Source organism: Ahaetulla prasina, chromosome 4, assembly GCF_028640845.1.
Source record: "Ahaetulla prasina isolate Xishuangbanna chromosome 4, ASM2864084v1, whole genome shotgun sequence".
In the NCBI taxonomy this organism is placed as follows: Eukaryota; Metazoa; Chordata; class Lepidosauria; order Squamata; family Colubridae; genus Ahaetulla; species Ahaetulla prasina.
The window spans coordinates 24,946,481-24,973,593 of record NC_080542.1 but is presented as its reverse complement, the minus strand read 5'-3'; the positions used below and the strand labels follow the sequence as shown (position 1 = coordinate 24,973,593).

The 27,113-nt window shown below is 40.6% G+C and overlaps 1 protein-coding gene across 2 annotated transcripts in view; it reads left to right on the top strand.

Moving 5' to 3' along the window:
• Nucleotides 1–27,113, top strand: part of TTYH1 (tweety family member 1) — a 101,469-nt gene that overhangs the window by 56,114 nt on the left and 18,242 nt on the right. For both annotated transcript variants that reach the window (XM_058183581.1, XM_058183580.1), the window contains exons 3-7: nucleotides 4,148–4,259; nucleotides 8,004–8,224; nucleotides 9,511–9,606; nucleotides 17,640–17,712; nucleotides 25,184–25,259. In XM_058183581.1, coding sequence (XP_058039564.1) covers nucleotides 4,148–4,259; nucleotides 8,004–8,224; nucleotides 9,511–9,606; nucleotides 17,640–17,712; nucleotides 25,184–25,259 — 578 coding nt within the window. The remainder of the gene's footprint in view (nucleotides 1–4,147; nucleotides 4,260–8,003; nucleotides 8,225–9,510; nucleotides 9,607–17,639; nucleotides 17,713–25,183; nucleotides 25,260–27,113) is intronic.

The window sequence follows — 27,113 nt, the reverse complement described above, 5'->3', positions numbered from 1 at the left end:
CAGCCTTAGGAGGAGATGCGGGGATGGAGAAGGAGCAGCAGCCAAGATAGATTGAAGAAAAGATACTTGGTATTTTAGTCCCTTTCGAGCTAATCGCTATACTTTCAGTTGCAGCTGTTTCCTGCATGTTTGTGTCATTTTGTGAAAGGCTATAATTACCCAACTGCATGCTTCCTAATTACAGTTAAGAAACAAGATGGGGAGTGGGTGAGCAAGCACAGGTTGTCAGGACCAATCCAAAATGATAGAAAGGAATGGATGAGAAGATGCTGAGTCTTTCCTGTACATTGTTCCTCTGTTTTGGGTTTTCTTTCTTTCTTTCTTTCTTTCTTTCTTTCTTTCTTTCTTTCTTTCTTTCCTTCCTTCCTTCCTTCCTTCCTTCCTTCCTTCCTTCCTTCCTTCATCTCTCTCTCTCTCTCTCTCTCTCTCCCTCCCTCTCTCTCTCTCCCTCTCCTTCTTTCTCTCCAAATCCGTTCCCAATCCCTGCCAGCTGCCATAAGGAGCTTAGACAGTTTTGCCTGACTGTAGTTGTGGGGGCAGCTCCTGTTTGCTTCGTGCATATTTGTGGTCTTCCCTAATTTCCTTTCCTGTCCTCTCTCTCCATCTGTACAGTTTCATCAGATGTGATTCCTCTTTGTAAGTCATCCTTACTCCTTCCTTCCCTTGTTTCAAGAAGAGGAACCCTCCTTATTCTGGTCTGGTTCTTTTTTTCAGGGCATGGTGATGCTATAGTTTCCAAACCCCATCCATGAAAGTCCACCATAAGAAATCTGCTATTCTTTGCTTGGTCTCATCACAGACAAAAGTGGTGGGACCAACAAAGGGGGTGGAGATTCAACAGACAAAATAATCATTTTGTGTATAATCACTGAATAGGAGTGTGGGAACCTATTAGGATCAACAAGAGGCTATTTTCAAGGTCATATTCTATACCTCTTCTCTTTGATGCTATTCATGGAGAATCAGGTCATTTTAACTAGGCTATTATTCCCAGGTGGAAACTGTTTAAAGGCATAAAAAAAAACGTATGTGTAATATAAGTAGAGCCAAAGCTTTATTGGACTTAGCTAGAGATTACTGCAAAACAAGAAGAGAAAGACTTCAAAAAAAGGGAGGGATGAATTTCAGATGATCTCATTCTCATGCATGTTCATTATTCCCATTCCTGTACGACTTTATAAGTCTATAAAAAGCTTCCATGAAATTCACATTTGAAGGCCCATTTAAATATGTCTGTTAAATATATTTTCTCTGAAGTTACTTATTTCTAAGCAGAGCGTATCATAAAATATACATTTAAAGTAAATGTTGATATTCCTTTGAACAGAGAATCGATTGCAAAATTCAGAGACTGGAAAGGGTGGCTGCCTATTTGGTTCAGAGTGTGCGCATAAGATCAGCTTGTGTCAGTGATAAAATTCCTCAAGCATCTCCCTTGCCATTGTGGGAGATTGTAAGAGGTAGGCAGAGACCAGGGGAAGAGAGATGCTCGTAATGTAGATGAGTTTGTATTGTCCTGGGTGGTTTTCACACTTGGCCAAGCTGTCAAAACTGGGAAAGAAGAAAAGTAAAGGGATCTATTGCGTCCTTCCTCTGTTCCCGTCCCCACCTACCTGACCCCCCCAAAAAATAATAATTACTTTTTGGCTGCAGAATTACAGATCCCTTTGGGGTCTGGAACATAGGTCTTCATGAATGTTGAATGTTCCACTTTCCAAGGAAAGACTCTAGTTTTACCCTTGCAAAGAAAAACGAGAAAGCATGACTATAAACTTCTATATTACATTGCTGATTAAAAAGGAGCATACTAGAGGTATCTTTATTTGTACTCCAGTTTTACTGCAATGAATCTCCAACTCAGCCAGTAATATTCCTGGGTAGAGGGCTGAATGCAAAACAGAGATGTGGCTCAAACTATAGAGAAGATCTGCTAAGGATATCTAACCTTTTTTTCCTCCTCATTAATGACCAGAGTGGAAAGAAACAGGTGCTGTTTGCAAATATATAAATACAATATTTCCAGAACTATAAATATATAATTAGAGTGTGATTGGGCAAAAAATACAAAGTCTTTTTCTTCTTCGCCACCTGAGATGAATGAATGATGCTGTGTTTTGGAAGCTAAACGTGCTGCTTGAGAGGGATCAGAAAGTGATTTACGCTGTCAAAGTGCTGCCCTTTTGCCTCCTGGAGATACTGTTATTGCACGCGGCCTATTTTATGTGAGAAATCCATAGCACGATCACAGGCACTTATTTTTTAATTGTGGTTTGGTATCCTGTAAGATAGGAAGAAGAAAGAAGACTGGGGCATCCTTTAAAAAGGAAAGGAGCTTAAGTTTTCACATGGAATATAGGAGAAGGATATTTGTTATATTAATCAATAGACCAAGGTTTTTAAATCCTCATATTTAAATTTAGTTTTAGCTTTGACCATGAGATGATTGGCTAGGTGTCATTCCCTCTAAGAAAGGTTATCTTAATTGTGGATGGTTTACAATGAACACAATAAAACACCTATAAAATACTCGTACAACCCAACCAATTAAGAACCAATAAATATAATTAATAAAAACTCTTCCTAAATCCAAACAGATAAGATGGTATCTCTGAGGAAGATTGTTCTCACCATTTTGTGAAACATCATCAGGTTGTGTAAGGGCACATTTGATTTTGTGTCTGTATATATCTACATATAGAGACCTATATACATTTTTGTAGAACGTACACACTTATAGATGTTTTGTAATGCAATGGGCTTGTATAAGTACTTGGTATCACAGAATGTTGTGGGGGAGTAGTAGTGTAGGATTGCGAGATTTGTGAAGTGTGGACTAGAATGGATAATTATATCCAGCCTGTGTATTTAATGGAGACTTGTGAATCAGGTCAGCTTATCTTTTTATAGGCCAAAGAGAATTGCCAGGCTTCCATACTAATATGAAGGCATGCACCTAATGAACTTATGCTTCTGAGGTACCAATTTAGAGTCATATGAGGAACTGGGGATTGTTCCATGCTGTGGGAACAAATAAACCCCATCAGGTAGAAAACGAGCACATCAGTAAGAAGGCTAGGCTAGAACATTCTTCTCCTGATATACCGGTAACTACTAAGCTTCCAAGACATTTTGCTTCCTGAGGTGCAGAATAAGATTGTACCTCTTGTTATTTAATATACAGCTGGATTTGTAATGGAATTCTTTCTCAATAACGATGTGACAGCAATCTCTATCATACCTGATAGATCACTTCCCTATATCACAGTGTTTCCCAAACTCAGCAACTTTAGAATGGGTGGACTTCAACTCCCAGAATTCCCCAGCCAGCATAGCTGATAGCATAACTGGCTGGGGAATTCTGGGAGTTGAAGTCTACCGATCTTAAAGTTGCTAAGTTTGAAAAACACTGCTCTACCACCTTTAAGCTGCTTCTGAACAGCTTCCCTGAGGCAATTACCTCATCCTGTCTCAATGTGGCACTGCCCGCGTAGTTTATTCCATAGGGAAATATTTTAGAAAGGAGGAAGATTCAATCAGATACAGGTAGTCCTCAACTTACAGTTTATTTAGTGACCATTTGAGATTCTAATGGCACTGAAAAAAATGACTTATGTGACCATTTCCACACTTTTGACTGTTTCAGCATTCCCGTGGTCATATGATTTTCATTCGGATCTTTGGCGACTGACTCATATTTATGGCAGTTGCAGTGTCCCAGGGTCATGTGATCCCCTTTTGTGGCCTTCTGATAAGCAAAGTCAGTGGAGAAACCAGATTCACTTAACAACCGTATTACTAATTTAACAACTGCAGTGAATCACTTAACAAACATGGCAAGATAAGTCGTAAAATGGGGCAAAACTCACTTAACAACATACATTGTGGGCTCAGTTGTGGTCGTAAGTTGAGGACTCCCTGTATGCCCCATGGTAGTGCTTGAAGTAGTACAGCACATATATTGTCTACTTTATCTAAATATTATAACACGTAGCATAAAGAGACAGTGATGCCAGAAAAAAAAAACAGGATGTGAACATTTTTAGAAAAGCACATACCCATCTTTAAGGAACAAGGCTACAAGGTTTCTAAATCCTTATGTTCATATATTTCTCTTTCTTTTTCTTCCGCTTATCCCAACCCATCTCAGCGCTGGGATCGGCATCGGTTTCTATGGAAACAGCGAGACCAATGATGGAGTATACCAGGTCACATATTCGTTGCTCAATGCTAACCACACGCTAAGCTCCATTGACAGTCTGGTAAGTGAACAAATGGGGAGGGGGGCAGAGATCCCGGAAACACCCCTGAATGTTTTATGTAACCCCTTGTCCTCAGATGAAACTTGGAAAGACATTTATAGTCACATCCTAGAAATTTATCAAAGGTTGAAATTAGTTGTCAACAACTCTGGATGAGATTTGTGACTCCTGACTCAGGTTTCTTTCATGGATACATATTGAGTGTGAATCTGATAGGCTGTTAATGTATGTTGCAAGGGCAGCTAACGTGATGCCTTATGGCTACTAAAAGGTTATTTATTATTTTACAAGTATTGGTGTGCGGGGGAATAGAGCAAAAGCTGTATACTGATAGAAGATAATATTTGTAGCTCAAGTCGAACTGTGGCGGGGTCCTTGGTGCTCTTTGAGCGTGGTGGGTTTCTTGCAGATATTTCATTACCACACTAGGTAACATCATCAGCTAGAAGGGAGGGATTTATTTTTATGTACTAGTGCTCAATGCCTAGATGAGCAGAATTAACATCAAGATTAGCAATAGATCCACAATCAAGACATAAACAATACTCCAATCAAGGAATTACCAACTCAGAAAACAAGCTAACAACAAATCATAGCCTAACCAAGTAAAAAGGGAGCAAGTTCCACTTTCTTCTAGCATTGATGATATTACCTCGTTGAAATATCTGCAAGGAAACAATCAATCTCAAAAAGCACCAAGCACCCTACACAAAAGCATTTTGATATAAGGGATACGGTATAATCATCTATGGACAGGACAGAAGGCATGTTCTACCTGTAAGTCCTACTGAAGATATGTCCTACTGATAAATGAAGTCTTGCAGGTGTCTTCAGAAGCCAAACATGTCTGTATCATAGGACTGGTATGGTTTCAAATAAGATTGTAGGATCCAATCTAGGTTGGTTACCAGACCAGAGATTTACTGAGCTTTTGGACTCATGCTGAAGCCCGTCCTCAGGAAACCTCTAGCAGAATGTGCTAGAACACTCTGCTGGAGAGAAGTTCTCTGAAGATGGGCTCCAGCGCGAGTCCAAAAGCTCAGAAGACTAAACCTCTGGTCCCAGTGACCAACCCAGATTAGATCCTGCAACATTGCAACATTATCCTAGGACACATATATTCACCTTCATTCATCAAATAAGGTTCTTTGTGCTCTCTGAGCTTGGTTGTTTTCTTGCAGATGTTTCACTACCAAACTAGGCAACATCATTAAATGCTAGTAGTCTGGCTGTCGTTTCATAAACCAGTGACTTCCCCTGTCAGTGTTGGTGGGAGTGTTCTTGGTATCTGCAAGAAAGCAAGCTCAGAGAACACCAAGGAACCCCACAGTTCAATTCTGAGCTACAAATATTCTCTTCTATGGACTCAAGTAAAATCCAAAAACAGTTGCATAACCTGTGAATCATCAGCAACGCATGGATTACTTGATAGACAATTTAAGCTTGTATTTTATTTTCATATGTTTCATACGCTTTCCACCAAAAGCAAATATCTTTTTCATATGTACTTATTTGCTGAGGAAACCCCATTACAGTACTTTGCATGTTGCAAAGGATTCTGGGGCACATTATGTGGCCCAGTTGCTTCCCATCAAAGACTACTAAACAAGTTGGATTTCATTATTCCCTGTATGATCACTGATTGTGTTAGGAATGGTGCATTCTCTTGCAGCCATCTACTGCAGGGGAGGTAAATAATGATATTCTGTTGGAAATCTATTTGCAATTTTCTTGGTTGTTTATTTTAAAATATTTATAACCTTTGTGCTGCCTCCTGAAGTATTTAAGAACAAAAACCATACAACAATCTAATCTGATAAAAACATTCATAAAGCAAGAGCAGCGATACAATGAAATTCTGAGTAGCCTAGAGAATGCAGCAATAAAATCTTAACCCTCTACTCCACAAAACAAAACAGTAATAATAATCCAATAAATCAGAAGGGCAAGAATCTGAAGAAAGATAGCAAGTGGGATTCTAATTCCAGGGTAGCAAGGAGACTATCATGGATGTTCCTTGTGCTTGATCTTTGAAAGTGGAAGGATTCAGAAGGATACTCCTTGGAAGGAAAGTTCAAAGTTTGGGTAAAATAAATTTTAACTAGAAATAGCATCCCAACATTTTAACATTGATCAAATAAACAAATTATATATTCTTTCTCCCAATTATCTTTATATTCCTCAAAGGAAGTTTTTAACACTTGCTTTCTCATACTCCTTTAATTTATTCTCCTAAAATTCTTGGTGTCTTTGTCAAGCCCCTTTTACAAGTCTAGCGTGGCAATGTCAGCAAATCCCATTTGTAAATGCAATGTAAAAATAAAATCCACACCTCTCTTCTGATTTAATATGTGCATATCTTTTTTAATCATCTAGTTTCATTTGTAAATGTATTATTTCATCTCTTCCTTGTTATCTTTTCTGACTCCACCTGCAAGTCAATTTCAGTTTTATTCAAGGGGCTTGTTTTTCTTCAGCAACAACTTCTAATTCTTCTATAAATATAAATAACTTGAAAATATCCTGCAACCATTCATTAAAAAAAACTCTTTTAAAGTAGCATTTGGTGCCCTCCAGTATCCAGCCTTTCTGTTATCAGTTATTTTGAAGTATGAACATAGAAATTTTCCCACAAGAAAGGATCCTTTCAATTCATTTCAAAGTCTTAAATCGAATTCATTTTTGCTATTAATCTGTTTACATTCCTAATTTTTTTTGTTGCAAATCTTTAAAATTGTAATTAATTTTCTTTCTCAAAGGATTAAGGAAAACTCAACTGGTGATTTGAATTAAACCTGCCAATCGCTCTTTAAAAAACAAAAACAAAAAATTAAATACAAAATGATTAAAAGCTGTGTCTCAATCAAACTTTAGAATCTGTATAGGCAACATGAGCAGTGCTAAGCACAAGGGAATCCAATGACCTCTAGCCAGTTGCAAGCCAACAGCTCACACACAAAAGAACAAAGAATATACAGGGGTAATCTTGGAATCTCTCCTTTCTTCAGAGAGATTTTGGCAGGCCAAATCCCACATTCAAGTGCCATTTTCAGCCACAACGTGTCCCTCTGATCTAGGGGGCATCAATTCATCATGGTGGCTCATCGGAAGCTCATGGTGGTTGCCCTGCTTTTTTTAAGTTGGATGGCTGGGGGAAAATAGTATATACTTGAGAAGCACCTTGGCTGTAAGCTATCTGGTGAAGCAGGAACATTTGGCAAATAAGATACTCTGTCATGAACTTGTTCATGTACTTTTTCATGTAGATCAGGGGTGTCAAACTCAATTTAATTGAGGGCTGCATCAGGGTTGTGTTTGACCTCGGGGGGGGGGATGTGGGGGGATGTGGCTAGGATGGGTGTGGCCACCTTGACATCACTCTTGTCGAGGGCACCTGTGGCAGCCTGAGCACTCTGCCAGCGAAAATGGGCTCCTGGTCTCCATTTTCAGCTGGGATGGCCTCTTACAACCTTCTGCCAGCGAAAATGGAGTGCAGCCCTCCCGAGCTCCATTTTTGCTGGCAGAGGCACCACAGGTCATTGCTTTGTTGTTTGCAGGGTGGCCCCGCAGGCCAGATCTAAGCACCCGAATCCCACCCGCGGGCCTTGAGTTTGACACCCCTGATGTACATGAACATCTACAGTTCGCTGCCAAGACCATAAATGTCTCACAACACCATATAATATACTTGACTCTCTTCCTCTTGGTGTACCTCAGCATGTTCCTCTTCTTACACCCATATAGGTCTCTGAAACTGTGGCCCTTCTTTCAGCCACCGTACGGGGTGAACTGACACAGCTTGAGGAGACGCTGTCCCAGAGGACTGAACTGGTGGCTGTGGTTCGGAACACACGCCGCCAGGCTGAAGCAGTAGCACAGTCCTTGGATGGCATCCCCTTCTGGAAAGATGCCCGTGGAGGAGCCAGCATCCTAGCAGAACAAGTTGGCTATTTGGAAGACTACCGGTAAGATTCAAGACTATAGAGTGGCTATAATTTAATGAAAATAAATCAGATAACAGTTTAGGCACCAACTTAAGGAAAGAAATGTTGCAGAAACTAAGACTGGCCTCACTATGTGGCTAAGACAGAGAACTGCTTCAGTGGGTACTTGAAAACAGAGACTGGGTGCTGGAAATCAGGGCTGTATGCTGCACATACAGGTATATATACAAACATATACAGGAGGTAGAGGGTTTAGTGAACTGGTGTAATAAAAAACAGCCTTGTTTTAAACGTTGGAAAAACTAAAGAGATCATTGTCAACTTCAGGCTGGCACAACCTCACACACTTGGGTATTAATGATTCACCTGTGGAGGTGGTTAGCAGCATCAAGTTTCTGGGTATGCAGCTAACAAGTAGCTGGCTTGGTAGCTCAATAGTGAGACACTGGCAAAGCAGGCACAGCAGCGCCTGCATTTTCTGCATCACATGAGAAAAGTACATCTTCCTTTCCCTGTCCTTACCACTTCCTATAGAGGGACATTCGAGAGCATCCTGTCATATTGCATTACAGTCTGGTTTGAAAGCATTACTGCTTCGGACAGGAAGGTGGTGCAGAGAGTGGTGAGGGTGGTAGAGAAGATTATCGGCAATTCATTTCCGTCTATCCAGGACATAACGCATATACACTTTTGAAAGCAGGCGACAGAATTTTATTTTTAATGTGTTCCAATGTGCCTATAGTGAAAAAAATGACAATAATGGTTATCTATACATTTGTGTCCATTAAGCATCCTGATTCTTTAAGTGGAGAATCCTGCCTCGGCTCCATGATTGCAGAAAAATTCAACATCAATCCAATCAATTTTGGTCCATGAAGAGAAAGTTTTAGTTTTTTGCTGCAGATAATAATGATTTGATCTCAATCTGAAGCTAGGGAAACAGAACAGCACAGAGGAAAATATAATTCAGGGAGGAATAGGAGGGTTGAATTGACCCAAGTGGAGATGACTAGAAGAAATGAGGGTTGAAGCACATGGCATGCTGGTTGAAAATGAGGCAGCAACTGTTTAGGCATGAAAGATACCACAATAGGGCAAAATAGATGGAAGGTGGACTCTTATAGCAGTCTAAGGGGCTGCCACAAAGAAGAGGTGGACAACCTATTCTCCAAAGTCCAAAGTCAGGACAAGAAGCAGTGGATGGAAAGTAGTCAAGGAGAGATCCAGTCTAAAAATAAGGAGAAATTTCCTGATAGTTAGAACACTTCTTCACTTTTACTTACTCTGTTGCTCTCTAACTCCCTCAGGTGGTTGGCCTACATCTTATTGCTGCTCTTGGACCTTATCATCTGTCTTCTCACCTTGCTAGGACTGGCAAAGCAGATCAAGTGGCTGGTAATCGTGTGAGTGCACCACCTGGTGGGCATATTTGGGCACAGAAATGGGGGACATAAAGCAAGAGCAAACTTATCAGGGCTATCCTAGTTCAAGGGAGATTTAGACTGATCATCTATCATCCATCCCAATTATGGCTGCAAAAGAATAAATTCTTTTAAAGATAGCCAGTGCCTTGGGATTTTTGGTAGATAGAGGAATTTTTGGTAAATAGAGGAAATGCTTGCTATCAAATATAACTACAGGTAATGAGGTATAAACCAGGTATAAACCAGGTATAAACCAGGGACGCAGTGGCTCAGGAGCTAGGACGTAGAGCTTGTCGATCGAAAGGTCGGCAGCTCGGCGGTTTGAATCCCTAGTGCTGCCATGTAACCGGGTGAGCTCCCGTTACTTGTCCCAGCTTCTGCCAACCTAGCAGTTTCGAAAGCATGTAAAAATGCAAGTAGAAAAAATAGGGACCACCTTTGGTGGGAAGGTAACAGCGTTCCGTGCGCTTTTGGCATTGAGTCATGCCGGCCACATGACCACGGAGACGTCTTCAGACAGCGCTGGCTCTTCGGCTTTGAAACGGAGATGAGCACCACCCCCTAGAGTTGGCAACGACTAGCACGTATGTGCGAGGGGAACCTTTACCTTTACCTTTTTAATGAGGTATAAAGATATCCAGAGATGATGAATAATCAGTCCTAAAGCATCACACTGATAAATTTAATTTTCTACGAACTGGGGAGAGATAACTTTGCAATATTTATTCACAGCTATACCGCAAGGCATAAATGGAAGCCAAAGGATCCTCTCACAAGATAGCAAATGTAATAATAATAGGACTGAGGTAGTTATTGGAGTTCCTGGACATCTGGTAACAAATGGGCTACAGGACTTAGCAAAGTCCTGGTTGAGAAACCTGGGCCAGCAGCTGCAAGAACACTGGAAGAAATTTTTTTACCAATAATGAAAGGTGCCTTCTGTGCAAATCCAAAATATCTGGATTATTATTTGAGCACTATTGGTATTGACAAAATCACCATCAGTCAATTGTAAAAGGCAGCGTTACTTGGAACAACTTACGGCCTGCAAAAAATGCATTTAACACAGTCAAGCAAGATCTAATTATCCCAGATCCTTGGGAAAGTAGCTAAAACTGCTAAATTCAGTCTAGACACCTGACTGACCGTACAATCCACCATAATGATTTGTTAAATTTATATGCCATCCAATTCCAATGATTTTTCAGATTTTGTTACCACCCAGACCTTGCACATCAAAGTACCTCATATATGCTGAGTTTGCACCAGATGTGTTTGCTCAGTGTATTATGCAAACCTTTCTGAGCCAATTAGGCTTCAGTGTTATTAAGTTAATTCAGTTTAATTAATCAAGGATTGCTATACTCTGCTACGGAGACCAAAAAACTTGGTTCAGGAGTATGTAATTTCCAACTTTGGTTTATAGCTGGCTTCCTCAATCTGATATCGTATAGATATAAAGTCATTATCTCCTGTTCCCTCTTCCTTAATTTTTTTTTCTCATTGCGTTCTGTATCAAGGCCATTTTTTTAAAAAGTACATAACAACCATTCCTTCCTGGTGATTTGCAGCATCTTGTAGTATATAACCCAACCGGTTATAAAGCCTGCCCTCATTACTGTTATCTCAGCACAATGACAGTAGAAGAATGTTATAAATCACTGGTGAGGAAATGGATTTAGCTAGAGGGCCATTCTCCACTGCTGAGTTAAAGTTTTATTTATGAGTCAGCAAAAACCCATACAGTATAAAACTTGCTGATCTTACAGCCCATCGTACCTGCTTATAAAGCCACTGTGTTCTAGAGATGATGGATTCCTCAGAATTTGTTTTCCTCCCATCCCAAAACATCATCACCAGTGAAAAAACATCCATGGAGCTTCTCAGTCATCCAGGTCATAGTTGTTCCAAAGGTGCTTTTTCAAAAGGCAAACTGGACTTTGTTTTTCCTTGAAGACATTTCACTTCTCATCCAAGAAGCTTCTTCAGTTCTGACTGAATGGTGGAGGTGGAAGAATTTCTATTCCTTGTAATCATCTGGTCATTAGAACTCTTTCTGAGAGTTGTTGAGGCCACTTGAAGGTTTATCTGTGCCCTCAGGATCACCTGAATAGTTCAACTGGGTGTGGAAACTTAGAAGGCTCCACACCCATGAAGAAGCTTCTTGGATGAGAAGTGAAACATCTTCAAGGAAAAATAATGTCCAGTTGCCTTCTGAAAAAGCACCTTTGGGACAACCAGTGGAAAAAACCTCTCTTCCGATCATTTTCATTAAAATGAGGTGTGGAACTTAGGAAGGAGGTTAGTTTTGGCAGATGACTAGAATGGTGGTTTAGCTGTCTGTGAAAACTCACTCATGGTTCTACATGTTTTGATGAGTGCATTCGAAGCAGACCCACTTGAACAGGGAGGGTGTGTGGTGAAACAAGAGAATCTTGATTGTTCCCTCAACAGCTGTTAACCAAGCTTGTTTTCAAGCACCCAGACAGCTCCCAACTTTATTTAATACCGAAAGAATGCTGTCCAACTGTGAGATGCTTAAAAACAATATCCACTGTCAACAACCACCTGGCTCCAACTAACTGATAAAAGAGTCCTCTTTACCTGGTAGGTCTCTAAACTGGAACTCAGAGACCTGGTTGATAAGCAAGAATCTATTTTGAAAGACCTGGGCTCTCATGCTGTGAAACTAGCATGGCCCTAGCAGGCAGCATCTAGGAACCGGGGGGAAAGGGTATGCCTACATGAGCCTAAGTTCCCCAATCAAAATCAGGTTGATTCCTAGCAGTCACTTATCCACACCATTAACAGAATGGTTGGTGGAACACTTCAGATAGTGGTACCCAGCTTAAAATTGCCTCAAACAACAATCTGGCTTTAATACGAGAGCAAGATGGCTGCTGAGGTATGGATTGGAGATAAGGCAAAGGAAACATCAGGGACACAACAGGAAAAAATTTAGGTTGTTGAGGCATATTTGTCTCGTGAGTAGATTTAAGTGGGAAAAGATTTGGAATACAGGTAGTCCTCAGCTTACTACCACAACTGAGCCCAAAATTTATGTTGCTAAGTGAGAAATTTGTTTAGTGAGTTTTGCCTCATTTTACGACTTTTCTTGACACATTTGTGAAGAGAATCACTGCAGTTGTCAATAACATGGTTGTTAAGTGAATCTGGCCCCTCCATTAACTTCCCTTGTCAGAAGGTTAATTTAAAAATTAATTTAAATTAATTAAAATTAATTAAAATTTAATTAATTAAAATTAATTAAAAATTAATTTAAAAGACTTAATTTCCGGTTGGTCTAAAACTTGGCAATTCCAAATCTCAACCAGCAAATGCTCAGTCTTACATATTGGAAAAAAGAACCCTAACATCAAGTACAAACTTGATGGACATTACCTAACTGATGACCCCCACCCTGTCAAAGATCTTGGAGTTCTCATATCAAATGACCTTAATGCCAAAGCCCACTGCAACTACATAGCAAAAAAGGCCCTAAGAGTTGTAAACCTAAATTTACGCAGCTTCTTTTCTAAAAATTCTACACTACTAACTAGAGCATACAAAACATTTGCCAGACCTATTCTTGAATACAGCTCATCCGTCTGGAACCCATACCACATCTCTGACATAAATACAATAGAATGAGTCCAGAAATATTTTACTAGAAGTGTTCTTCACTCCTCCGAAAACAACAAAATACCTTATACCAACAGACTTGAAATCCTGGGATTAGAAAACTTACAACTCGTCGACTTCGACATGACCTGTGTTTAACACACAAAATCATCTATTGCAATATCCTTCCTATAAAAGACTACTTCAGCTTCAATCGCAATATTACAAGAGCAAAAAATAGGTTCAAGCTAAATGTCAACCGCTTCAAACTTGATTGCAGAAAATATGACTTCTGTAACAAAGTTGTTAATGCTTGGAACTGATTACCTGACTCCATAGTCTCTACTCAAAATCCCAAAAACTTCAACCAAAAATTGTCTACTATTGACCTCACCCCATTCCTAAGAGGACTATAAGGGGCGTGCATAAGAGCACAAAAGTGCCTACCGTTCCTGTCCTATTGTTCCCTTCATTATATCAAATTAATATAGTTGATGCATATTTTTTTTACTTATATATATATAGATATTCTTCAAGATACGTTGTTTTATCCATGACAATTGTTTGTGTATACTGTTGTGACAAAAATAAATAAATAAATAAAAAGGTTGCAAAAGGGCATCACATTTATTCAGCCATCATAAATGTGAACCAGTTGTTCAGCATCCGAATGTAAATCGCATGACCATACGGATGCTGCAACCCTCATAAATGTAAAAAACAGTCATAAGTCACTTTTTCAGTGCCCCTGTAACTTCAAACAGTCACTAAACAAACAGTTTAAGTCAAGGACTACTTGTACAATGCTTGGCAATACTGATGTGGCCCTGCACCTTCAGTACTCGAACCCACTCCTGCAGGCTTGCTGCTAGGCTGAGCATCATCTGCAATCATTGTGATTGTTAATATTCCTTTGTGTCGTCTTAGTCAGGCATCACTTGACAGGAAGACCTTGTTCATCAGCTCAGCCACAGAAATTGTATTATGAAATTCATAGCCAATTGTATAAAAGCTCTTTTTGGATCCAGAATTCTGCCTTTCAGTTCAAAAGCTGTTTTTAAATTCAGACTGAATCTTTATTGTGATGTGACCTTCCCACAACTGGGGGGACTGTGAGGCTCTTCCTCCTGGCTGTGTTAATGTACATTCCTTTATTCCCTGAGTTGGCAGAAAATGTACCACCATACAGTTAGTCCTTGACTTACACCAGTTTGTTTAGTGGCCGTTTGGAATTACAATGGCACTGAAAAAAAGTGACTTACGACCATCTTTCAACTTACGACCATTGAAGAATCCCCATGGTCATGTGATCAAAATTAAGATGCTTGGCATCTGACGCATGACAGTTGCAGTGCCCACTGCAACTATCATGCGTCAGATGCCAAGCATCGTAATTTGTCATATGATCCCCTTTTGCGACCTTCTGACAAGCAAGGACAATGGAGAGGCCAGATTATTATTATTATTATTATTATTATTATTATTTATTATTATTTGAATTTATATCCCGCCCTTCTCCGAAGACTCAGGGCGGCTTACAATGTGTTAAGCAATAGTCTTCATCCATTTGTATATTATATACAAAGTCAACTTATTGCCCCCAACAATCTGGGTCCTCATTTTACCTACCTTATAAAGGATGGAAGGCTGAGTCAACCTTGGGCCTGGTGGGACTTGATTCACTTTACAACCATTTTACTAATAGAACAACTCCAGTGATTCACTTAAGCACTGTGGCAAAAAAGCAATAGCAATAGCACTTATACTTATATACCGCTTTACTGGGCTTTACAGCCCTCTCTAAGCATTTTACAGAGTCAGCACATTGCCCCCCAACAATCTGGATTCTCATTCTACCCATATCAGAAGGATGGAAGTCTGAGTCAACCTTGAGCCTGGTGAGATTTGAAAGGTCATATAATGGGGCAAAACTCACTTAACAACAAAAATATTGGGCTCAATTTTGGTCATAAGTTGAGGACCACCTGTAATTTTCTCTCTCTTGACAAAGCAATGCTAATCTGCATATGGCCGGCAACTGTTCTTATCCTTAAAGCTTTATTTCAGGATAATTTGACCGCAATGTTTGGATCCCCTTAGCTTTATCTCTGCCCCCATCCTGTGTCTTCAACCAGTGAGAAAACACTCAGAATGTGATGGGGAGACATGTGTGATGGTCGGTAAATATGGAGAACTTAACAATCTTTGAAGTTGTCCATCTGACAAGTTACTGGTATGGAAGTGCTTCATGGCAGGAACTTATCACTTGGACAATTTTTGAGCATGGGTTTATCGGTTTTTTTAATAATCAGCTGATCACATCCCAAAATAGCCTGAGAGGAGAGTAAGATGCAGGAAGGACCCTGCATTGTACATCAAGAAAGCTTCCTTGTCTTTAGAATTCAAGACATTTTAATAACACATTTACTGGACTTATAGAAAGCCAATATCCTAATACAGGTAATCCTTGACTTATGATTGGTCACATAGTGAGTGTTTGAAGTTACAACAGACCTCCGAAGGGCTATTAACAATCCACATTTTAAATTCTGACAGCCAGGCCTACCCTCGCAGTCATGTGCACTTGTCTATGGAGATTCTCAATCATCCAGCAGCTCATGGTTGTCCCAAAGGTGCTTTTTTCAAAAGATTACTGGATTTTGTTTTTCCTTGAAGACATTTCACTTCTCGTCCAAGAAGCTGCTTCAGTTCAGAAAAAAAGCACCTCTGGATCACTTGGCAATCAGTCGACACGTAGAGCCCCATGGTCACATGACTACAATTTATGACATCTTTTCCCCTAAAAATCGGCATTTACTTCTGATTTCTGGCATAAAATGCCTATTAGGACAATTGATTTACTTAATGACTGCTGCAAAAAGGGTGGTAAAATTGGGCACGGACACATGTTGACCTATTTAGTGACTGAAATGATTTACAGTTTTAATTCTGGGCTCAATTATATCATAAGCTAGTTTGACTTGTATGAGCCCTAAACTCTTTCATATGGAAAATTCAGGTTAGTGGCTGGGATTGTTATTAGCTTCCTACTTAGCATGTTATGACTCATTTATTGCTTTATTGTAAAAGAAAATGGAGGAAAAAAAGAGATACACAGTGTTGTTGTAGACTGTAATAACACTCATTTAAAAAATGACATTTAAAACACTCATTTAAAATTGTAATATAAATTAACCCCTTTAAGTAACATTTCAGTATTATAAATGGTTTACCCCAGTGTTTCTCAACCTTGCCAATTTTAACATGCATGGACTTCAACTCCCAGAATTCCCCAGCCAATACTGGTTTACACAGAAAGTATTTCAGTGTGAGAAAAGCCACAAAATTTTTCATGATTCTGCTCTAACTATACGTGTTGCTAAGTGCATATCAGTGCATTTATTTGAAGCAAAATATCTATAAAATGATACCATTTTAATTAAATAAATATTTATATATTTGAATGATTTGTAATTCAAAACCATTTACAATACATTAAAAGAAACCAAACAAGCAATAATATGAATAATACAATATAACACACATTTTAAAATATATTGCATTTTATATGATAGTGTACACCACCCAGAGCCTCTCTTTGAGGGAGATGGGTGGTTTAGAAATATGAATAAGTAAGTAACTAAGAAATATAAATATAGAAATATAAATAAGTAAGAAATATAGAAATATAAATAAGTAAGTAACTAAGTCAAGGATTACCTTTATATACAGTGAATCCATGTGATGCCTGCATGATGCTTTGGAAAGTGTGAGTCAGATTTATCTGCGTAAACCAGATATCCAATCTCTTCTGAAGCCCAATCCAAAATGGGCTTCCATTGCTGCATTCAGTGAATAGAAGATTAAATTGATGCTGTTCCTGACTGCATCAATTGTGTTGTAAATGTTGTACCTTGATGAACGTATCTTTTCTTTTATGTACACTGAGAGCGTATGCACCAAGACAAATTCCTTGTGTGTCCAATCACACTTGGCCAATAAAAAATTCTATTCTATTCTATTCTATTCTATTCTATCTTCGTGAATGGGACACCTTAGATTTGTTCCCATAGCAAGACTTATACTGGGAAAGGATGGAAAGCACTACTTTACTCTGAAACAGCTAAGGGTAAATTTAGGCGGCTATCAGAATAGACTGGGGATGCAATGAAGACGCTGTTATTAAGACAGCTTTTTTTTTTTAAAAAAAGTGATTAGAAGGGCGTCTGTGCCATGGTTAGCAGGACATTAAAATAAACTACTTTTGCTCTCCATGAAGCTTTTGGAGATATGGAATGCTACCAGAAAGAGCATAAAACCCCCCACCCTCCATCTTAATGTCCATACTCGTCTGAATGGCTTTTTTTGTTGTTGTTTTTTTGTGCTAACAGGATGACTGTCATGAGTTTCCTGGTCCTCATTCTCAGTTGGGGCTCCATGGGGCTGGAGACAGCAGCAGCTGTGGTGAGTGAAGCGGCTGTGGGTAGGTAGGGTTGGAGAGTGACGTTGGTCGGGGTTAAAATGTCAACGAGCAGCATTTTGGGAGAGTGTCAGTAGAGAGGGGAGGCAATTAAGGTTAACCTAGCAGTATTGGGATACTGTGTAGCAATCTAAAACAAAACAAACAAAGGGAAATTCGCTTCTGATATGGCCAGCTCTTTAGGAGCTGATATATTTCAGGTTTCATAAATGAAAATAGTGGCATATTTGTAACATTGCCATGATAATATCAAACACCCCTTTTAAGACTGTTTAATCCCGTGACTGTTTAATCACTTGTGCCACAGGTGGCACGCGGAGCCATATCGGTGGGCACACAAGCGTTGCCCTAGCCTAGCTCCAGTGCGCATGTACATGCTGGCCAGCTGATTTTCTGGCCTTCCGGGCCTACTGAAAGTTGGGAAACAGGAGCGGGGGCAGAGACTGTTTTTGCCCTCTTCAGGCTCCTAGAAAGCCTCTGGAGCCTGGAGAGAGCAAAAAACGGCCTTACGGTCCCACCAGAAATCAGCAAACAGGCCATTTCTGGCCTCTGGAGGGCCTCCGGGGGTTGTGGGGTGGGAGAGGCTGTTTTCGCCCTTCTCAGGCTCCAAAAAAGCCTCTGGAGTCTGGGGAGAGAGAGAAATGGGCCCACTGGGCCATTGCGTGCCAAAAGCAGGGGGAGCATGGAGGGGTCGTGCACGCATGTGTGTGGGGGCAGGGCGCATTGAATTATGGGTGTGGGCACGCCTGCGTGCAACCCCCCTGCACTCCCCCCACTTTTGGCACGTGATGGCAAAAATGTTAGCCATCGCTGCTCTAATCCCTTAATTCAGGGTAGTGTCAAGATGACTGGATGAAGCGGAACATTTATTGGCCGGATACTCTTCCTGATGCCACATAGAGTTCTCAGGAGATTTTTTTTTTAAAAAATGTTTTTAAAAAAATGCTTTGACATTTACTTTGGGTACCACTGCTGAGAGATCTACTATCAATAGATCTTCAGTCTACATGGCTCATTAGCTAGGAATTATGGAAACTGAACTCCCACATAACTGGAGACAGTACTAAGATGAGGGGTAGGAGGCTATTCTATTGTTTTACACTACATTCACAAAGTCTGCAAGAGGCTATCCTGTAACCATTTACAACCTGTAGTGCAGATAATCCTTGATTTACGGTATGACCGATTGTTTATTGACTGTTCAGAGTTATGACAGGCTGCTTTACACGCCACAAAGCCAATGGTGGGTTGCTCCCAGTTCGATAGAACCGGTATTAAAACTGGCGGGAGGCTCCACCCACCCACCACAATGTCATCATGGGTGATATGTGCATGCGCAGAAGCGCAATTGCGGACCATTAGCAAAGGTAAGTAGAACCCACCCCTGCACAAAGCATTTCGAGAGGGGGGGAGGGGGAGGAGATTGGCCCCATCCATCCTGGAGAAGATCTGGAGGCAGAAAAAGAAGCAAATGGATGGAAATTAATCAAGGAGAGAAGCAACCTCGAATGAAGGACAAATTTCCTGACAGTTAGAACAATTAATCAGTGGAACAATTTCCCTCCAGAAGTTGCAGATACTCCAACACTGGAGGTTTTTAAGACTGGATAACCATTTGTCTGAAATGTTATAGGGTTTCCTACCTAAGCAGGAGGTTGGACTAAAAGACCTCCAAGGTCCCTTCCAACTCTGCTATTTTGTTATTCATGGATACCAAAAGTGAATTCCTGTAGGCCCCATGAAATTCCTGACACTTTGCACCCCTAATGTAAAGGCACTAACTGTAGGAAAAATAAAAATGCAGTTGTGTTTCTTGCCACTGCACGTAGAGGAACTGGCACGGTTTTTGCCCACCAGGCTACTTTCTGAAATCAGAGGGACTGCAGCCAACCAAACTGGTTGGTGGTCTTGCCTGAGAAACTGTCCTCTGTTCTCTGGAGCACAAGAATTTAATTGCTGGCATTTTCAGCCAGGAGAGTAGTGGCATTTGGAAGTGGGTGGGGGAGGAACGGTGGTGGTGGTGGTGGTGATGAAGGAATTTTCTCACCATCTCACCCTCCTCATGTATATTTTTACACATACAACACACATATGGGCACACCCATGCCTACACTCTCTCCTTACTGATGTTTTAATTAGTAGGCGTTATTCAGAGTCCCTGGAGAAAATAAGAGAAAGCTTTGCATTTTCCATCTGTCTCACTCACCCCTCTTAATTATGTTCTTCTGAGAATGAGTGCTTTAAGTGCTTCTCTCAATGGTATGCAAGACCCCCTCTGAGTTGTACCTCTGCCAAACTGCACTTCTGCTCCATTAGGCCAGTTCGGCCCTTCCCCACAAATGCTATTCCAAATCCAGAATCTGCCTTACACCTATAATATCTCCCTCTCTCTCGTCTTAGGCCTACCTCCCATTAAGATGAAGTAACTCCCCCACAGACATGGAAGTGTTCCTGTTCTCATTTGTCTTCTCCAACCTGATGTCCACCAGCCTGGTTTATGAACTTCCCATAACTTCAATGCATTTTCAAACAGCCTGAGTTGAAGCAGGGTGATTTTGAAACCAAATATTTGCATTGAGAGGAGGCACTTGTTATAATAAATATTTTGGGTGATAGAACCATAGGAGTCATAAAATTATGATGTCCTTCAAATGGGGAAAGTTACTCCCCAACCCCACCCCCAAGAAGTAAAACAGGAACAAGAGTTCCTAGATACTCCAAGCTGATCTAAAATCTTTGCATACTTCATTTCTTTGTCTCCCCAGCAGATGTTGGCAGGAAATTATTCTGTTAGCATCTGGTGATTTGTCAATGAATTTTGGCTGCCGCATCTTTGTGGATTCTGGGAACTGGGTCTGCAAACTCAAAAATGAAAAATGTGGACTCCCTGCACATTGTTGGTTGATCATCCTGTCCTTAATGAAAGCACGATCGTGGCCTTTGTTGATGAATTCATTGAAACCATTTTGACTCTACTCTTTGACCAAAGACAACCAACAAGCTTACAATATAAAAACAGATGGCAGGAAAGGGGGGGGGGGAAGAAGAGGAAAGCAAGCCAACTGAAGCATTTTTGTTAGAGGCTCATACGCTCAACTAGGTAAAGGATAATCCTGATTCCCCCCCCTCCCAATTGAAGAAAAGACAAGCAGAGGGAGAAGGTGCAAATGAGTAATTCTGTGGGATCTTTGGTGCTCTCTTGAGCTTGGTTGTTTTCTTGCAGATTTTCACTGCCCGACTAGGTAATATCATCAGGGCATTAGTTGGGTAATGAAACATCTGCAAGAAAACAACCAAGCTCAGAAAGCAACAAGGATCCCACAATTCAATCCTGAGCTACAAATATTCTCTTCTATCAGGTAGCAGTTCCTTATTGCTTACCTGGGAGCTGATAACCCTTCCCTACTGCAAATCGATCTGAGTGATTTGCTATGTTTTTATTCCATTTTTTCTTTCTTTTAATCAAAGCAACAAATTGAGTGGAGGACCTTTGGAAGAAAGGGAGAGCATAGAAAAGACCTTTCCTTCACTGTTATACTTAACTATCATGGTTCCCCATTTCTTTGAAAAGAAGCAAAAATTCAGGAATCCTCAACTCAACCATATCTTCAGTTCGCACATTCCAGTTAAATGTCGTCTGTTATATCAGCCTCGTCCCCATTCCTCCAATCCATCAACTGTTTCTTTTTTTAATGGATATCTCTGTCTTTTTTACCATCAGCTTGTCAGAACAGGCTGGAATATTAAATGTATTTTCACTTTATTTTATTCTCTAATGTTGTGTTTGCCAACATTTACAGATGACTGCCCTAACCCCAGTTTACCCCATTAGCTCAATTTTCTGAGTTTGCATAAGACACTGACCCATTAATCAAGCACACTGCTTTGCACAACATCCCGGGAGGCTTAAATATGGCAAATAGTAAGTCATCTGTTTGCAAATGCAGCTAATAGGATTCCGTTTTTACTTCTCCCAACAAGGGGAATGGTTCTTCCAGGCTCGGTGGCTTTCCTTACTTTTTACAATTCATTCCTCCTCACTGTTTGTACTCTTAGTGTGACCAACCTCTACCCCTTTGGCTCCAGCTCTCTTTTCTTCCAATTTAATTATAGCAATGTGTGGGGTCCGAAGGCCACTGTCCCTTTCTGACAGCTGCCAAACCTCCGCTCCAAACCACCCAGACTCTAGGACTCTTTTCCATGTTCTAGCAAATCAAAAGCAAGCTTTTTGTTTGTTTGTTTTATTTTGATGTGCTCCATCTGGGTTCTTGATGGACATTTTATCAGGATGTTTTCCCTTGAGGACGGAGGCTACTGCAGGCTACTTCTGCTGACTGCTGGCTGCCAGCAGTTATTTATTTATTTATTTATTTATTTATTTTGTCACACAGTATATATAAGCATAAGCATTTATTTTATTTATTTATTTATTTATTAAATTTTTTTATACCGCCCTTCTCCCAAAGGACTCAGGGCGGTGTACAGCCAGAGTAAAATACAAAATATATACAATTAAAACGGATTTAAAATATACAATTACTAAATGGCTCAGAATTAAAATGAATTTAAAATTTAAAATACTACTAAAACCCAATTTAAAATCAATCCATTTATGCCAGTCCCGCTTGGATGAATAAATATGTTTTTAGCTCACGACGGAAGGTCCGAAGATCAGGCACTTGACGTAGACCAGGGGGGAGTATGAAATAATTATACAATATATAAGCATATATATAAACATGAGTATGTAATAACTATATTAATTGGATATAATGAAAGGAAACAATAGGACAGGAACGGTAGGCACTTTTGTGCTCCTATGCACGCCCCTTACAGACCTCTTAGAAATGGGGTGAGGTCAATAGTAGACAGTTTTTGGTTGAAGCTTTTGGGATTTGGGGAAGAGACCACAGAGTCAGATAGTTTATTCCAAGCATTAACAACTCTGTTACTAAAGCCATATTTTCTGCAATCAAGATTGGAGCAGTTAACATTATGCTTAAATCTATTGTGTGCTCGTATATTGTTGCAATTGAAGCTGAAGTAGTCTTCGACAGGAAGGACATTGTAATAGATGATTCTATGAGTTAAACTCAGGTCATGTCGAAGGTGGCATAGTTCTAAATTTTCTAAACCCAGATTCTCACCGGTTCAAGGTTGACTCAGCCTTCCATCCTTCTAAGGTGGGTAAAATGAGGACCCAGATTGTTGGGGGCAATATGCTGACTCTGTAAACATCTTAGAGAGGGCTGCAAAGCACTGTGAAGCAGTATATAAGTGCTATTGCTATGTAGCAAGCTGCCTTCCATTGAGGACCTGTATACTGCATGAATCAAGAAGAGGGCCGTGAAAATATTTACAGACCCCTCGCATCCTGGACATAAACTGTTTCAACTCCTACCCTCAAAACGACGCTATAGAGCACTGCACACCAGAACAACTATACACAAGAACAGTTTTTTCCCGAAGGCCATCACTCTACTAAACATATAATTCCATCAACACTGTCAGACTATTTACTGAATCTGCACTACTATTAATCGTCTCATAGTTCCCATCACCAATCTCTTTCCACTTATAACTGTATGACTATAACTTGTTGCTGGCAATCCTTATGATTTATATTGATATATTGACCATCAATTGTGTTGTAAATGTTGTACCTTGATGAACGTATCTTTTCTTTTATGTACACTGAGAGCATACGCACCAAGACAAATTCCTTGTGTGTCCAATCACACTTGGCCAATAAAAATTCTATTCTATTCTATTCTATTTATTTCTATAGATATTATAGGTAACTCTCCAGTAGCCTTGTTGATCTGGTAACTCTCCAGTAACCTTGTTGATTTAAGATCAACCAGAGATCTTAAATAAGAGTTAAGACCTAAAAGCTGTAGAAGGCCCCAGGAATGTCCACTCCTTCTATACAGGTAGTCCTTGACTTACAACCATTTGTTTAGTGACTGTTTGACGTTCCCACAGCACTGAAAAAAGAGATTTACAAACGTTTTCCACATTTATGACAGTTGCAGCATCCCCATGGTCAAGTAATCAAAATTCATATGCTTGGCATGTATTTATGGGACTTGCAGTGCCCCAGAGTCATGTGATAAACTTTTGCAAACTTCTGACAGGCAAAGTCAATGGGAAAGCCAGATTAATTTAATAACCATGTTACTGAGCTGTGATGGTGCAGTGGTTAGAATGCTGTATTGCAGGCTAATTCTGCTGACTGTCAGGAATTTGATCCTGACCAGCTCAAGGTTGACTCATTCTTCAGTCCTTCCAAGGTTGGTAAAATGGTGACCCAGATTGTTGGGGGCAATATGCTGATTTTGTAAACCGCTTAGAGAGGGCTGTAAAGCGCTATGAAGCAGTATATAAGTCTAAATGCTATTGCTATGACTAACAACTGCAGTGATTCACTTAACGACTGTGGCAAAAAAGGTTGTAAATGGGGCAAAACTCACTTAATAACTGTCTTGCTTAGCAATGGAAATTTGGAGTTCAATTGTGGTTGTAAGCTGAGGACTACAGTTGTACCCAAAACGGTTCCTAGCTGGCGCCGAAGCCAGTAAAGCCCACCAGACATGAGGAATGGCATTTTCAACTTCTTTTACTGGAGTACTCCAGCAAAAGGCCCTTAGCAGCTAAAGGAGCCAAGACCCTGGAACAATGCACAAATACAAATTTTATTCAATTATGATTAAAGAAGTTAACACCCTAAGAATCACACATTGGATCATACATCACATTTAGGCTAATAAGCTTTCTTATCAAAGAGGCACGTGTTTTATAATAAGCTAGAGGTTACCAAGGTTTATATATCTACAGTATGTGCCTTAGCTAGCATCCTTCTAGCATATCCTTCTAACTTGTAACTTTCTTGTTACTAGGAAGTAGTGTTCCACCATTTGTTACACCAGTGTTGAAATCCAATTTTTTTTTACTACCGGTTCTGTGGCCCTGGCTTGGTTGCGGTAGTGTGGCTTGGTGGGCGTGGCAGGGAAAGGATATTGCAAAATCCCCATTCCCTCCCCACTCTGGGGCCAGCCAGAGGTAGTATTTGCCAGTTCTCCAAATTACTCAGAATTTCCACTACCGGTTCTCCAGAACCTGCTGGATTTCACCCCTGTGTTACACTCATCACAGCTGTAACTTTCTGTCAACAATTCTTTTAACAAATTTTCCTAATTCCAATCTGTATCCTTCACTACCTGTATTTTTCTTTCCTGTTTTCCCGTAGCTTTAGATCTGTTAGCGATCTTCTTTTGAATCTCCCGTGCCTTAAAAGCCCAAATTGTCCCACAGTTTTACATAGTAGTCTCTGATATTGATCAAACCGACCCACCGGCTGCCACCTTCTCTAGTCCACCTTTGTCAATATTTATGGATATTGACAGCAACTGAATGTACTGCAGTAAAATAATTTTTTGTTTTTGCCCCCTCCAGGGCCTGAGTGATTTCTGCTTTGAGCCGGATGGTTACGTGATGAACACAACCCAAGCCAGGACTGGACTTAGTCCAGGTAGGATAAGATCTGTTGCATCTTAAGGAATAAAGATGTGGGATTTGCATCTGGGGCTCCCAAGCTGCGATACAGCACTGTAGCAATACCTTACTAACAAGAAAACAACATGCAAAATTTAGTAGTCATTGTTTTATATGCTCCAGAGAAATTAAATCCCCCTTTCCTAACAGATCATTTGGCAAGTTTTTCAATTTTAAAAAACTAATTTTAAATTTAATTTTAAATTTAGTTTCCCTCTTTGCTGGATTATAGGGTCTTTAATTGTTTAAGCAATTAAAATCTCATAATTATCCAAAGGAGAACTAACATCCTGTCCCTAAAATTCTGCTTCTTGGTAAATTCTGAAAGCAGTTACATATGTTTTGTATACTTATTTTGTACTGCTTTTCAAGGAACAGAAACTCTGGTTTGAGGATTTTATATATAAGAGCAGTTGCTTTAAGAAAGACTTGTAACCAATTGACACACTGTTTGTATTTGTAATTGAAGATACCATCGACCATGGTATCCTGCTGCAACAGTTGGGGGGATTGGGGGTGGGAGGCACCGTTTATCGGTGGTTCTCCTCCTATCTCTCTGTTCGCAGACGGTGTTGGCAGGGGAGCAGAGGTCGACCCCAAGGCGCCTCACTTGTGGGGTGCCTCAGGGGTCTGTTCTCTCGCCTCTCCTGTTCAACATCTATATGAAGCCGCTGGGTGAGGTTATCCGTGGTTTCGGGGTGGATTATCATCTGTACGCTGATGATATTCAGCTGTACATTTCCACCCCGAACCACCCCAATGAAGCCATTGAGGTGATGGGCCAGTGTCTTGAGGCCATGCGGATCTGGATGAGGAGGAACAGGCTCCGACTCAACCCTTCCAAGACAGAGTGGCTGTGGGTGCCGGCGTCCCGGTACAGTCAGCTTACACCATCGCTGACTGTGGGGGAGGAAGTACTGACCCCCAGGGAGGGAGTACGCAACTTAGGCGTTCTCCTGGACAATCGGCTGTCCTTGGAGGATCACTTGACAGCCGTCGCCAGGGGAGCATTTTATCAGGTTCACCTGATTCGCCAGTTGCGCCCCTTCCTTGACCGGGACGCCTTACGCACGGTCACTCACGCCCTCGTCACTTCCCGCCTGGACTATTGCAATGCTCTCTACATGGGGCTCCCCTTGAAGAGCACCTGGAGGCTCCAGTTAGTCCAGAATGCAGCCGCGCGGGTGATAGAGGGGGCACCGCGTTGCTCCCATATAACACCCATCCTGCGCGGTCTACACTGGCTACCGGTAGCCTTCCGGGTGCAATTCAAGGTTTTGATTACCATCTTTAAAGCGCTCCATGGCTTAGGACTGTGATACCTTCGAGACCGTCTTCTGCCGCCGATTGCCTCCCAACGACCCGTGCGCTCCCACAGAGTGGGCCTCCTCAGGGTGCCGTCGACCAAACAATGTAGGTTGGCAACCCCCAGGGGGAGGGCCTTCTCTGTGGCGGCACCAGCCCTGTGGAACGAGCTTCCTCTGGGATTACGACAACTCCCCGACCTCCGGACCTTCAGACGTAAACTGAAGACTCTATTATTTCAGCGCGCTGGACTAGCCTAAGAATAAAATGTTTTAGCTAAATTTTAATGGGGTTTTTAATTGGTTTTTACCGTTTTTAGTGATTTGGCTTTGATAATATTTAGTTTTAATTGGATTTTTAATGCTTATTTATTATATTGTCTTTTAATATGCCTGTGAACCGCCCTGAGTCCTACGGGAGATGGTGCGGTATAAAAGTATGATTAATAAATAAATAAATAAATAAGATGGTGTTATGTTTTTATGTATGTTTGTTTAAAAATAAAAAAAAATTTTTCAAAAAAAAA